This window comes from Bacillus rossius (genome assembly GCF_032445375.1).
Source record: "Bacillus rossius redtenbacheri isolate Brsri chromosome 4 unlocalized genomic scaffold, Brsri_v3 Brsri_v3_scf4_2, whole genome shotgun sequence".
NCBI classification, from domain to species: domain Eukaryota; kingdom Metazoa; phylum Arthropoda; class Insecta; order Phasmatodea; family Bacillidae; genus Bacillus; species Bacillus rossius.
Window position 1 is genome coordinate 37,348,923 of NW_026962011.1, and position 14,245 is coordinate 37,363,167.

At 40.1% G+C, this 14,245-nt stretch overlaps 2 protein-coding genes across 5 annotated transcripts; one reads left to right on the forward strand and one right to left on the reverse strand.

Moving 5' to 3' along the window:
• Positions 1-159: 159 nt before the first annotated feature.
• Positions 160-3,200, forward strand: LOC134541924 (protein D2-like). The gene is made up of 3 exons (XM_063385673.1): positions 160-244; positions 1,552-1,814; positions 2,743-3,200. The coding sequence occupies exons 1-3, from the start codon at positions 212-214 to the stop codon at positions 3,056-3,058; spliced, it is 612 nt and encodes a 203-aa protein (XP_063241743.1). The 5' UTR covers positions 160-211; the 3' UTR covers positions 3,059-3,200.
• A 3,043-nt stretch (positions 3,201-6,243) lies between these two features.
• On the reverse strand, positions 6,244-14,073 carry LOC134541922 (tryptophan--tRNA ligase, mitochondrial). 4 transcript variants are annotated; one of them, XM_063385669.1, is made up of 7 exons: positions 13,887-14,073; positions 12,032-12,193; positions 11,519-11,617; positions 10,419-10,582; positions 8,914-9,035; positions 6,538-6,808; positions 6,244-6,448 (listed from the first exon to the last, which is right to left on the reverse strand). In XM_063385669.1, exons 1-7 carry the CDS (start codon positions 13,986-13,988, stop codon positions 6,259-6,261), a joined length of 1,110 nt encoding a protein of 369 aa, XP_063241739.1. In that variant the 5' UTR covers positions 13,989-14,073; the 3' UTR covers positions 6,244-6,258. The 4 variants fall into 4 exon arrangements, with proteins under 4 accessions (XP_063241739.1, XP_063241740.1, XP_063241741.1 ...); XM_063385670.1 differs by lacking the exon at positions 8,914-9,035 and having other exon boundaries at positions 6,538-6,795; XM_063385671.1 differs by lacking the exon at positions 8,914-9,035 and having other exon boundaries at positions 6,538-6,792; positions 13,887-14,052.
• Positions 14,074-14,245: the final 172 nt, after the last annotated feature.

A 14,245-nucleotide genomic window follows, 5' to 3' on the forward strand; every position in this document is an offset into this window, starting at 1 on the left:
ATTAATAAAATGTACATAACTGTCGAGACAGAAAGTGCACAGCGGCGCGACGCCGATGCCGGCAGCGGGACTGTTTTGGCCACCCCTGACACCGCCTGACGCTAGAGGGGGGGGGGGGGGAGGGGAGCCCATTCACGGCCTCCCCCGGATAAGGGGACGAGGCACGCATAAATAAGAGCCGCAGTGGCGTGACACGGCGCGGACACCAATCATGTTGGCGGCGGCGCTCCTGCTGGCCCTGGCGGTGAGTGCTTGCGTCTGCTTGCTGGTACACCAGAGGCGACGAGATGCGGTGGGGGATGCATGGGTGAGGGGAAACGGGAGGACTTGGAGAAAACCCTCATGCGCACGGCAACGTTCGCAATTTTCCCAATTTATAAAGGTCCTGGTTCGAAACCATCAGGAACCGGACCCGCATCGCCGTTTTTGGGAAGCAAGTAACCCGACTACCCAACCACCGCACTAGCGGCGAGTGCGGCCTGGCTGTGGTGCAGGCCTGAGTCTTCCCCCTTGAATTTATAACGTTGTAAAAAGTTTAATTCTGTTCAAATTTGTTGTAATGCTGATCATAAACAGAAGCTTTCCAAACAAGTGATGTTAAATTAACCGGCTTCAGGAAATAATTTATTTCTATATGTATGCCCAGTGGTGGATCCAGGATTTTGGTTTGGGAGGGGCTTGACCCGGCTGAGGCTAGGCTTTATCAAGGCAAACACTAAAACAATAGTGGATCCAGATGCTTTTGGAACGGGCTTGAGCCCCTTAGCCCCCCTTCTGGATCCACTACTGTAGTATGACCATGATGTTTAAAACCATAATAAACTAAATTTTAGAAGTGCCTAACGAAGCACTAATTAAAGGTCACATATTTGACTGTATTTCCTTCCAAACCATAACAAAATCTTTTTTCTGCTCATTTTTAAAGAAACTTTAGCCAAAACAGGCACTCCCTTAAATTTGTTCAATCAGCACTTAAACTGGATTATGCTGGAGGTTTGTTTGCATATGTTATTGTATGTTTTTCCGACAAATTCATGTTTGCTGATGTCAGATTTTAGCATCATAAGAAAATTCTTTAATTTTGAAATGCATACCAGAGGCAGACTATAAAAAGTATAATATTATGACCAGGGGCGCAAAAACTAAATTTCTAAAAGGGGGGGGGGGGGGGGCAAAATACCTTTTTATAAAGAATAATCGATCCCCCCTATTGAAGCGGGGGGTCCGGGGGTCCTCCCCCAGGAAAATTTGTATTTCAAGGTGGAAAATGGTGCTATTTAAGCAGTTTTATTATCTAAAAATTGATTACAAGACACTTTCTTTGCCCCCGTTTGCCCCCACTTCAAGGTTTCAGAGGGGGACAAAATACCCTTGCCCCCCCCCCCCCCTGTTGTTGCGCCTTTGATTTATGACTGTAACTAAGTTTTTCTCATGACTGTAGACAAATATGGGTTCCGACACCCACAGTATTAGTATTACAAAGAAAACTTTATTCCTTCAATGCAGCATTTCACATGACCTGTTAGCTGGAGGTTTTTGAATGGCCAACAGATGAGCGGCGGGCAGGCGTGCAAATACCGAGATCACAATGTGATACCAGATGTGATCGACAACGCGCCCACCAAGGCGCTGAACATCAGCTTCCCGAGCGGGGCGGGAGCGTCTTATGGGAACGAGCTGACACCGACGCAGGTCAAGGACATGCCGAAGGTCTACACCGATCTGGATGACAAGGACGGGTACTACACTCTGGCATTCGTAGACCCGGATGTGCCCAGCCGGAAGAACCCGGAGCAAGGCCAATGGCTCCACTGGTGCGTATTCTCATCCCAAACTGTGTAGTAGCACAGATGTGATACGTGGTTACCACTCTCTCTTATGTCAACTTTCTGATTTACAGTCTCGCCGAATAACCTGTCATATTTAAACTATATTCAAATGTTATACCTGTTACCTGCCAATGTACCATTTGTCTATTTGTGAGGGCTATATTATAGGAGTCTCGACCTAGTATAATACCTGTTTATTACTTCAGAAGTCATATTAATTAGTCATATTTTACCCTTCTAGCCTCGCCACTAATCATGCTTATGTAAAAAAAATTAAGTAAAGCCCCTCATTCGGATTTGCCTCAATCTGGATCCACTCCTGTGCATGGCTTTACTCAATTTTTTTACGAAGTAAAAGCCATCCTAAAATTTTTTAACATTACATTGACAAACTTTTCTAGACTTTTCATGTATCACACAGGAAATTCAAAAGGATGCATGTCTGTAATGCTTTATTTGCTGCTTATATTTTCATATGATCTTCATGTCTCAAGTTGCTGTGTGTGCTAAAATTTTGACTTTTATAATTTTTTTTTAAATAACACTGACTTACATACAAATCAGTTTAGAGAGTTTCTGAAACCAGTTCAAGTATTTGATTATATCAATTGTTGACCTTGAAATAAATTCTGTTATTTTTTTATGTATGAACACTGTAATCGACACATTTTCATTTATTAAAACAGAAAAACTAAAACTTCAGTTTTTGAAATGAAATTGATAAAAAATTATCACAAAACCTCAACATCCCCTCAGTGCAGGGGGAAAAAAGACTTACAATTGAGTAAATTCTGAATCTTAAGTCACAGTCACCATGATTGATATCTGGGTCGGATGTGTCTAGTGGTCAGTTCTACCGTGCATCTGTTTTATGAAATACTAAATTTTTGTTTGTTACTTCCTTTTCTCCCAGGTTGGTGGTGAACATTCCTGGTAGCAGCTTCCAAGACGGGGACGTATCGGCCGGCCACACCATGGCGGAATACATAAGCTCTGCACCTCCCGAAGGCTCCGGCCTTCACCGCTACGTTTTCCTCTTGTACAAGCAAGTCGGGCCCATCGAGCCCAAAGAGAACGTTGTTACCGCCACAACTGCCAGAGGACGTCCCAAATTTGACATCAGGACCTACGCCAGGGAGTACAACCTGGGTGACCCACTCAGCGGGAACTTCTACCAGGCTCAGTACGACGATTACGTGCCCGTGGTCCACGCCACACTCAAAGACTGACACCTTTCGAGGGGCCATGTTGGCAGGGCAGCACACATTCTGTTAATGTCATCTGTGCACGAATAAACACATCGGCATGTATTTGTGTGAAACCAATATTTTCCCCAGATTTATAAACTAAATACAATATTTCACACTGCAACATTGTCTTCTGTAATGTGCTTTTACTGTAATGTCATTATTTGTCTTCCTTTACATTGCACCACCTTGTTACTGCTTCTGTGTCTCGCGGACCATTGTTTATGGACAAGGGTGGGTATTTATTTAATCAATGCTCTATCTTATTCAATGCATTATCACAGCAGTGATGTCAAAATTTTTGAACACCATATAGTAGTTATAATATTTTAATTCCATAATGACAGGACATGGCAAAACTTGACAGCAATGGCAGTAACTAATAGCAAAGAACTTTAAACTGGTTTTCAAGTTTAAATTACATATGTGGCTGTATGACAACTTCTACCTTGGAATTAATTTGATCTTGTAAGACCTTGCGTGTCCTTAACTGCATTTCGGTAGTCTGGCCCTGGGTGCCACCATGTGTTTAATGGGCACACGGACCTGGCAGACTCCTTAACAGGGTCGTGACATCACCTGTGTGTGGAACGAGACCCCCAATCCTTCCAGAGCTGGTTTGCTCTGAGTGTCTGATAAGATGAAGAGTGTTTTCTCAGAAGCATAACACACCAGAAGTCGATGTGTGATAAAGAACTTAATGCATCTTACTGTTTACACAATAGCGTGATTACTTACACGCAACTTACAATTCTCTTGCTATAATACTGTAAAATGCAATGAGGCACAAATTTGTATAGTTGTATCTGTCATCCTTGTGACCAAAGAAGTTACTCATACAGTAATTTCAAAGTCCCTTAAAAAGGGTTACAAATGATTATTGAAACAATCTGCCTCCCGAGGCAGAGGCCCCAGGGGTAATAATAAAGTGATTCAAGACATTGAAATGCAGTAACAGAATAAAGCGGTCAGTGATGGCAAGAGATGAAGTCCACGTGGTGCAGATGCTTCCTACCCCGGGTGGTCATAGCTGAAAACTGGGCCGCAAGGTAAGTACAGTATACTAGGTAAGCCATTCCCGCATACTATACAAACAGCGAGTACAAATATTTCAAGGCTATCAGGCATCAATGAAGTGTAAGCTGTGCCAGAAATTAGGCATTTCGACACCTTTTTAAATTTGTTATTTAATTTTAAGTTAATTTTGGAAATTTTATTTTTTTAATTTATCTGGTTGATGAAGGGGGAATTACTCTTTGTTAGGCCGGTGTACGCCACGTGTTTAAGCTTTGTGCCAGTGGAGTGAAGCACCTTTCTCAAGGGCCTATCTGATATTTTGCTAGTCTAATGTGGACGTAGGCAGCCCAGTTGAAATTTCTCTCGCCTTCAGTCACGTCCCGGGTTTGTAATATTAATTCCCTGCACGACCAAAATCGCATAGAGCAGCTTCTGGCCTGCGAGCTGCTACTTCTTAGAGGCCTGCTGAGACTAGCGAGTCTCGACACGAACCAGTCTCCAGTGGACCCCCGTTCCCAGCTTAGTGGCGTTTGCTGCCCACCCTCCCCTCTCTCTTCACCCCACCTTAGTTCTGAGAAATCAAGCCAGGAGTAGTGACCTGACGTGAACCTCGCCAAGACGATGGCCTGCTTCAAGGACATTCTCCCTGGTCCTACAGAGACCCCCTCGACATCTAGCGGCAGAAAAAGAAACTTCGGCCCTTGTGGCCAGCGAGCAGAGACCACCCCAGTGACACCTGGCGGCGGGTCCGTTCACCGCCTCTGCTAGTTCCCCTTTAGGCCGCTAGAGCGCACCACCAGCTACGCCATAAGGCACTATGCTTTCTAGTCGCGTCCTGTTAAAGTCGATTCTTTGTAGCTTCCTGTTACCGCCGGTAGAGATCGCGGATGTCGTGTTGTTGTCACGACCACTTCGGGCACCTCCGAATATGTTCGGTCCAAAGCCAAACCTTCCCCCTCTTTTTTCCTAGGGCCGACCGCCCGATTTAATTAGGAGTTTTGTCCGCCACGGCGGCACTTAGCACTCTGACATTGGCTACTAACCATGCAGCAGTTCGGGCGAAACTTCTCTCCGTCTTGTCGCGGCTACGATGGAAACGACTTCTATTAAGAATGTAGTCAATGGTCTTGAGAGATGTGATCCCATTTGTACAGTAGCCAGTCAGGAGTAGTTATTAGAAAAAGTCATGTTTAGTTAAATTTTTAAATTTTTGTTTGTTTTACTAAAAATTTGGTTTCTTCCGTGTCTTCCGCGGTATCTCGGTGCGCGCCATCCTGATGTCGGCGCGAGACACCTCGTGAGCCCTGATTCCACACCCTGTTTGGTGAGTTATCCAGTGTTTTTTTTTCTCCTCCCCAAATTCCCGTTTGTTGGCCTTTCGCGCCGACTGTGTATGACTGTCTGGAAGCAGGTCTAATTCGTTTTGAATTTGACTTGTGTTTCAGACAGGGTCGAAGTGCTGGGGAGACAAATTTCTCCCAGCTCGTGGTCCTGGACCTCGAACTCCGAGTTACGTTAGAAGAGATCTTTCCCGACCCGACGTCTTACCATGAAGACCCGGGTGATTATGTAAAATAAACATCTCCCCCCTTTATATCTATGAACTACATTAAAAGAATCAGTAGCCTACCAGCGAGCAGTGATTTAAGAACTTAATCCCCAAGAACATATAAAATCAAGGAAACTTATTATCGATGTAATCATTGGATGAATCAAATTTTGGTGTGATACTTCAAATTTTTAAATTTTTGTTTATGTAATCGTTCCTTTGTTAAAGTTGAATTATGTGTTGTTTTAAATAATTACGGGGCACCCCCATATTTTTGTTACATGCTAAGATCTTGATTGTGATATCAGAATAATGCAAAAAGAAAACTTCTTCATAATAAACCAGGGAAACCTATAGACCAAATTATTTATCATATACCTTGTTCTATATAATGATCCACGAACTCCCGAGTTGCGTATGTGCAGGGAGTGTGAATTTTGTCTTGTTCACCGCCTCGTGCCCCCTCTGGTAAATCTCTTTAATTTTCTTAATTTTTTGCCCAGCTGTTTCCAAGGCCTTTTTATTAAATTAAAATAATATAATTTAAGGGCACGAGGGGCGTAACATAGCTAATCACTTACTATATATTATTATTTTTTAAATAAATCAACATTCACTACAATAAATAAGTGAAACCAACTTTATTTTTCACATCGTTCCACGTTTCTCGAGCAATCCTCACAGCTTTCTCAGCACCACTTTCCAACACATCATCCAAATACTGATGTTTTGACATTATATGAATAACTTTTTCTCTAATTGGTGCTATATTCTTTGCAATCACTTCTGCAACAACTAATTTGTACCTGCAACAAACAAACACTTGCATGTTATTTCAGAAAATTGGAAAAAAAAAAAGTTGTTCAAACCAAGGATTTAGTAGTTGATCAATCACCTCCCAGTATCCAATCCAGAGGAGTCTCTGCAGATGTCCTCAGGTGAAAGGCCACTAAGAAGAGAATGTATGGTTATCAAGTTGGATACCCCGGGCCGGCTCACAGGGTTGAACGTCACGGCAGAGGTGAAATCAGTGACAGCTTTTTTGCATTTCTCCCTTATGTCAGCAGGAGAATCCATGAGCTCAATCCTGCTTCGGGGATCTGCGTCAGACTTGGACATTTTCTTCTGAGGATCTCGTAAACTTCTCAGCCTACTAACAGTGTGGTCTACAATAAATTAAAAAGGAAATATATATATATATATATATATATATATACACACACACACACACACACACACACACAATATATTTTACCTATACAAGCAACAGCACTTGCATTATAGCTGTTAACTAAATACATATATATTTTTTTAAATTTAAAACATATTTATATGTTAATAGATAATCAGAACACAGCCTACACTGTCTTTTGAAAAAAGCATTAAAAAAATTTTTTAAACAATGTACAACTAGCTAAAAGTTATTTCTTGCATAATAGTTATTGAAATTAAAAAAAGTGTTCAACTTTTATGAAAAACCTTAAAGAAACTGGTGGGCATTTATTGAATACTTACTGACACACTAGCAAACTCATTTAATCCAACATAACATGGTGCACTACTACTTTAAAATCCCTAACTACCCATGTTAACATTTTACTATTAACTTGAGATATTCTGTATAATCACTGTGGATACACTAAATGTACAGCTATGTATATTCAGCAGTTTGAAGAAAATGTGATACACATCCGGCACAAATTAGCGATTTTTCAGTATCATTGAATGCCTATATAGTTTTAAAGAGCATACCTAGGGATGGTGATTTTTCGTTTTTGCGAAATAGATGCGAAAATATGCTAAATTATATTTTTTCCGCTATAAAATGCGAAATCTAGACTATTCCAAGATATATGCAAAATCAAGGTAAAAAACGTAGATTCGTCTTCACTCTACATAATTTATTTACCGATTGTATTTCGTTTCAGTTCGCTATCAAAAGAAACCATCATTTTATGGCGTATTCAGCACAAGTATCTTATTGTCACGTCATTCACAACAACTATTGTTCGTAAATATTGAATGAAGAATGGCCATCCGTGCCTCGCGATTGTAAACAAAGCAAAGAACAACTAGCTGGAAGATTGTCCGTCATCTTGCAAAGTACAAGTTTTTAGGCCACCATATTGCGACATCTCTGCTTCGCCGTGCTAACAATTGTAAGTCCCATTTTCTGGCTGTGTTTCATTTGAAAGCCGCGTTCTTGTGTAGTCTATGGAAGGTGGTGTGTTTTGTTTACAAATACGTACATACTCGTGAATGTGTTGTATACTGTTATTTCTAGTGGTAAAAATGGGACGAAACGTCATTTCCATTCGCGATCGCATAAATTAATACAAAGGGAACAGTTCTACGAAAGTGATACAAATATTTTAATGTGCATTTTATGTAATCGCCGTCTGGAGTGGAAAAAAAAAAAGATGTACTTGAAAGGCACATTAAATCGGAGGGACATCAGACTGCAAAAAAAAAAAGATTCACAGAGAAGTCGGATGAAGAAAAAAGTCGGTAAAATTGATAGCAACAGTTTCTTTTTTTAAAAATATACTTTTCTTCAGTAATGTAAAATGAGAGAATTGGCTAAATATTGATTTTAAAAATGCTACAAAATGCTAAATTTCAAATTCAAAATGCTAAATTTCAAATTCAAAATGCTAAATGTCATTATTTTAAATGCTATAAATCACCATCTCTAAGCATACCTAATGTTAAAAATGTACCTGCTAGAAAACAGGAAACACTGTATTGAAATGAAAACCCACAGTGACTATAAACTCTGAACTAATTAAAGATGCCGGCAGCGCAGTAATGCGATCTGGCCGCCAAGGTCAACAGCCGGAATACACCCGGAAAATCTGAACACGAGAGTCTTGATTGGTGCCGGATTACAGAATGTGCGGAGCAACAGAATGCCGGATTAAACACCTTTCAGGCACTACACAATGCCCATGATTAGAGACCCGTGAATTTCGCGGATTCATTTCGTGTTATGCTAAAATTCAAATAATTATACCTTAGTGCTGCTTCTGTCATTGGTTCTCTGTTAATCTGGAGGACTGAGGGCCAATTAGAGACCCTCACTCATAGAAATGTCGAATCACAAGCCATCCAATCGAGGCGACTCACAAGTCAACAGCTAATGAACAGTTGGCATTTGCCCGAGTGTGTAGAGGATACTGGAGTCTATCCTGGAGGTTATTGAATCCGCGAAATTCACGGGGCTCTACCCATGATATTTACTTGTACAAAATTTTCTTGAGAGCTACTGTACCTCCAACGATAGCTTTCGGTGAGGGGAATGTTGGTCCGTAGCGGTTGTTGAAGGTTTTCACCAGCTGCTGAGCAAGTTGCAAGTGCTGTACCTGGTCCTCCCCGACCGGCACGTGAGTGCTTCTGCAACAGCCAGCGAAAACCTCAGGATCGGATGCAAAGGGCTTGGTTTTGTGTGTTGCACTTGATCCAGAGACTGGGACGTGACAGGCACTGGCTGATAGTAGGAGGATTGTCACAGCAGCGCTCCCTTTCTCCCCTCGACTGCATTCCGACACCAACACAACCTAAAGTCTCGGTTCACTTCGAAGTCCCGCAGTGACCAGGCAACTTTGCCTCTAATATGTCCGATGCAAGTCGTTCTCCATCTGCTGTGTAGACATTTTGGACCACATTGGTTATGTTCGCATTGCAAATGTCAAAAACTCTGGGAATCCTAAGGGCTAGGTGACTTTGGACGGACAGACACAATAACATCAACATTAGCATTCCTTCACTTGGAAATCTCACAATTATTTACAACAAAAAAAGAAACTGTTGCTATGCCAAATTATTACTTTTATCTATATTAATTCATTAGCACCATACTAGAAAGTAGAGGGAGCAAGGGCATTCTGGATCAACAAAGGATATACAAACTAGGCTAAATAATACATTTTTTGTGTAATTGTCCCGTTATTTTAGGGCGTCAAAATTTGGAAGAATTTTTTTTTTGTATAAACGTCACATTATGTTTTTGTTGGTCCTGCTGTTCAGAGTCCAAGCACTTAGTGTAGGTAGTAAACATGACATGATAAAGCACGGTGCAACAGCAATGGGTTTTCTTGGAAATAAATTACTAGAGCATCAGATCGGAAGGAAAACTAACTTGAAAAGTTATTTAAGTGTTTTTGTTATAAAGGAACTCTGAATTCTCAAATATTTTTTTATAATGAGGGCACACTATACATATGTATAAAACACACATATAGATACGGCGGGTCGTTACCACAACACAGAAATACCATAAGGGTAAAAGTCAAAACTGACTAGAATGTTGAAATACCATAACACCGAATGTCAAAATTAACCACAACGCCGACAGCTAGAAAATTGCCGTGTACCACAACGCCAAAATAACAACTGAACGAATTTGTGTGCGTTTCTTAAATGTACCTTAACACAGAAATACCACAATCGAACCTAACCTTACCTAACCTAACCTAGCGTAATAGGTATAACCTAACCTTTGTGGCAGTCCTGCAATGACATTTTTCGATGTTAAGTATATTTCGGCATTGTGGTAATTCTGCGTTGTGGTACACAGCAGTTTTCTAGCTGTCGGCGTTGTGGTCAATTTGGCATTTCGGCGTTGTGGTATTTAGGCGTTGTGGTATTTCGGTGTTGTGGTGCGTCCCCGATACGGAAAGGAAATGTTCAAAGGAAATGTGGTTCAACATGCGACCTTGAAACCTGGCCTGGAGCTCACCTGTAAAGTACAGCAGTATGTCCACGGCCTGAGCTCACCTGTACAGCAGTATGTCGGCGGCCTGCAGCACGGGGTACACGTAGATGCCGACGGGCACCTCTTTAAGGCTCGCAGACTTCTCCCGGAACTGCGGCAGGTGGGCGAGGCGGGCCATCGTGCTGTGGCAGGCCAGCACCCAGCACAGCTCCGCGTGCTGCGGAACCTGCGGGCAGGCGCGGTGGCACTCCCTCCCTCCCCCGGGACTCCACACACTATACTGCAGTGCAGAGCAATTCCTTTACAACTTCACAAATTAACTGCTGAAGAAATTACATAGTTTCTTCCTGAAGTAGCTATGGTTGACCAGGTCTAATCAATTTTGAACATCCGTTTTTCCCTTTACAAAATATTTTACATTTTTTTCAGTTCTTTGTTTGTGTGGTATGTCATTATCTGATAAAAATACTTTGTCCAAAAAAATTGGAAGTTTAAACATTTTAACCCATTAGACTGAGAAAATCTAGATATTGTTTATGGTGAAAAGTAAATGTAATATCATCTAGATAGCTTGGTGTGTGTGTGTGTGTATCTATATATATATATATATATATATATATATTTTTTTTTTTTCAAAGTAAATATGACCCTTGGTAATAGTTTATCCAAACAAAAACTTAATTATCTTTTAGCAACATGACTATTTTACTTATGAAGCTAATAAAAGAAAGACAGCTATCTGATCATTCCCTAATATTGTTCTACTGCTACACCTGTATCACATTTACCGTTCGTGCTGTTGCTCTGAACTAACATAACTAAAATATAAAAAATATCTCTTTTTTGCATTGAGCATACCTGGCAGCTCAAAGAAGTTTTTTCAAGCAATTTGTTCTTTTAGGCAAAGAAACTAGGTAATTAGACTTTTGAAATTTAGATGCAGCTTAATAAAACATTCAGTACCTGTGAGTAATTTTTATTTGAACTACGTCAATCTACATTAGAGCTGCAAAGAAGCACACGACAGAATGTACAGGTTTGCACTAGGAGTCCTAAACAAGCATTATCAGGTATGGCAACTTAATACGGACTCTCTATTAACACAGATGCATAATGTGGGAGTTGCAAGAAACATCTTATTACATAATATAGCAGAATTTACCTGTGACTGTTGAAACAAAATTGTTTTTTCTGGATCAATTCCACATGCTAACAAAGTGGCAGTCATTTGGTATATATTTTTCTTGAGCTGTAATGGTTCCTAAACAAAAAAAAAACTATGTTACTAAAACCTAATCATTTGTTTACTTTTCAGCAACAAAAAAACATTCCTAAATAACAAGATTAAGCTTTAGTAAGTTTAATATTTTATTTTTTTAATTTTTATTTTTAGAGAAAATTAAAAAAAAATGACAGTAATTTCATGAATACTCTTAGTAGAACTTATATGCCTTCTTTTGATTAAGTGTATGCATCTTTTATTATTTCATTAATCTGGAAGTATTTAGTATGAATAAATATTAATATTTCCACAACACTGCGAAGCTGGACTATGGAATAAAATCAGTGGCTTCACATTATTATGGGATGTAGCTACTAAAGGTGATCATGAAATACCTTTGGTAGCAATACTTCACTGAACACTCAGACTGTGAATGGACGTTGTCGGACTCACCTGCGGCAGAGTGATGGAATGCAGGTCCGCAATGCAACACATCGTGTTGGCACCACCGTCCTGGAGCTCACGCCACCTCGCGACGGCGCCAAAGTAGTTGCCCAGGTGGATGGCTCCCGTCGGCTGGATCCCGGAAAAAACGCGCTGCGGCCACGAGTCAGTCTGCGGCAACAAGGCATACGTCTGCTCCGGAAATCTGGCATGGCTGGCACTGTACAAATTCTGCGAGAGGTGCAACTGAGTTTTGAATCAGTAAACAATGTAAGGAATTATAGATATCTACACCAAAATATCAACGAAGAACAGATGGGAATGGCCAAGTACAAACTATGGTTTTTTTTAGAACTATCACTAAAAGGGGCATATCTATGAGAGGGTAAGCTGGAGATGATGTATTCCCCCCCTCTCCATCGAGCCGAAATCCTAAACTGTCTATCAATACCAACCAATAAATGGAAATAATTTTAAAGAAAACAACGGGCAAAGTGATTTCATCCCCCCCTCCCCCCAGAGGGCCCCTAAAAAAACTTTCAGAGATTATCTATTGACTGATAAAAGTTTCAGGTGAATCAGCTGCCCCATTTAGTGTTTATGATTTTTTGAAAGTGTACTTATCATCTGTGCTCACCCTGTACTAGCACACAGAGCATTAAAGCTGGATATAACTTGCAAAAAGCACTTGTGGTCTCCTCATCTACTTCTTTGTTCTCTTCACTGTTGATCCATCAAAATCACTCACTCACTACCCATACAATGGGACCTCACTCCATAATAGTATTAGTAAACATGACACATATCATCTTGTAATTTGATAGCAGATAGCTTACTATGAAGTGATAAGCCCCTTTCATCATTGATTTGATATTACTTCAAGTTTTTTCCACCCTTTTTTTTATCACACATTTCATTTTCATTCTGAATTTCCTTGCCTAATCAGCTGCACTACCTTACATTCTACCCGCTTGGTTCTCATTATTTACAAATAACACGAGCCACCCTTTTTTTATTACCTCCCCTTCTCTTTACAATATTCACTCAAGGCCACTTCCCTCCTCTGCTACCTATGTTCTAGCTCACCCCATTCTCCTTCCCACCAGACCTCCCTGCTGCCTTCCAGCCATTCATATTTTCACCCTGTCTCATCACATACAGCACGACTCACCCAAGATGTCACTGTCTCCGATGACCTATATCTCTCCCTCCCCCCACACTGACCGAACAGACCAGTAACCTGCATAGCTTTACAATTAACCTTCTCTAGCTCATGTGCTATCTGTAACTAGGCATTAGATGCTACATCAGCATAACAAGCAAGATATGCTTTAAAGTTTTCGCACTCCTGCCTGACACATTTAGCATGCTCTTAAGCTGTATAGGAGCCCTACGTACCTTCTTTTTTACCCCCAAATCAACCACTACGAAACATGAGCAATCACACCACCAAAATCAATCAAAGACAATGACATAAGAGTGTAGGTAGGGGACTACCGGTAATGTAACAACCACTTAAAATTCAAAAGAATATTGTTAACAAAAACAAGTGCATGTTTACTTTTGTTTTTATAATATCAATGAATATTTTAACTCATGTAGTTCTTTTAAAAATCATTTATATTTTATGTAGGTAGTTGTTATTCAATATGGTGTGGTATGTTGTCTTTTTTGTATCATGTTTGTATCGTGATTATGATTTGTTACTGTTGTATTTGTTTTTATCAATTTGTAATATTTGTTATAATTTATATGCAATTATTGACGTTCTCTATACCCCAATAGTATTACATACATGTACAGGGGTCAACCGAGATGGAATAAAATAAAATAAATAAAAATAAGTAAAAAAAAATATATTAACCCTATGTACTTCGCTGCAGAATGACTTTCTCAAAGGCCAGAAACATAAACTCTTCAACCTCATGCATTCAAATATCGTCTTTGTAAAATTCGATGAGTTCATTTCACATTTTTTTATGTAATAAAATGCTAATATGAATAACCGCAAACTAAAACCCCAAAACACCAACAAGAGTCAAAGATTATATGAAGATTTATATCATTTCTATCATTGGGTTAAAAATAAAATGTGACACCCCAGGCAAGGAATCTGTCAAAAATAAATACAAATGTGTAGCATGCAGGTAAAATAATACACATAAGCTAATTTTGTCTATTAAAACGTTTGTCAACTAGAGAATTACGCTCAAATAATTTAAA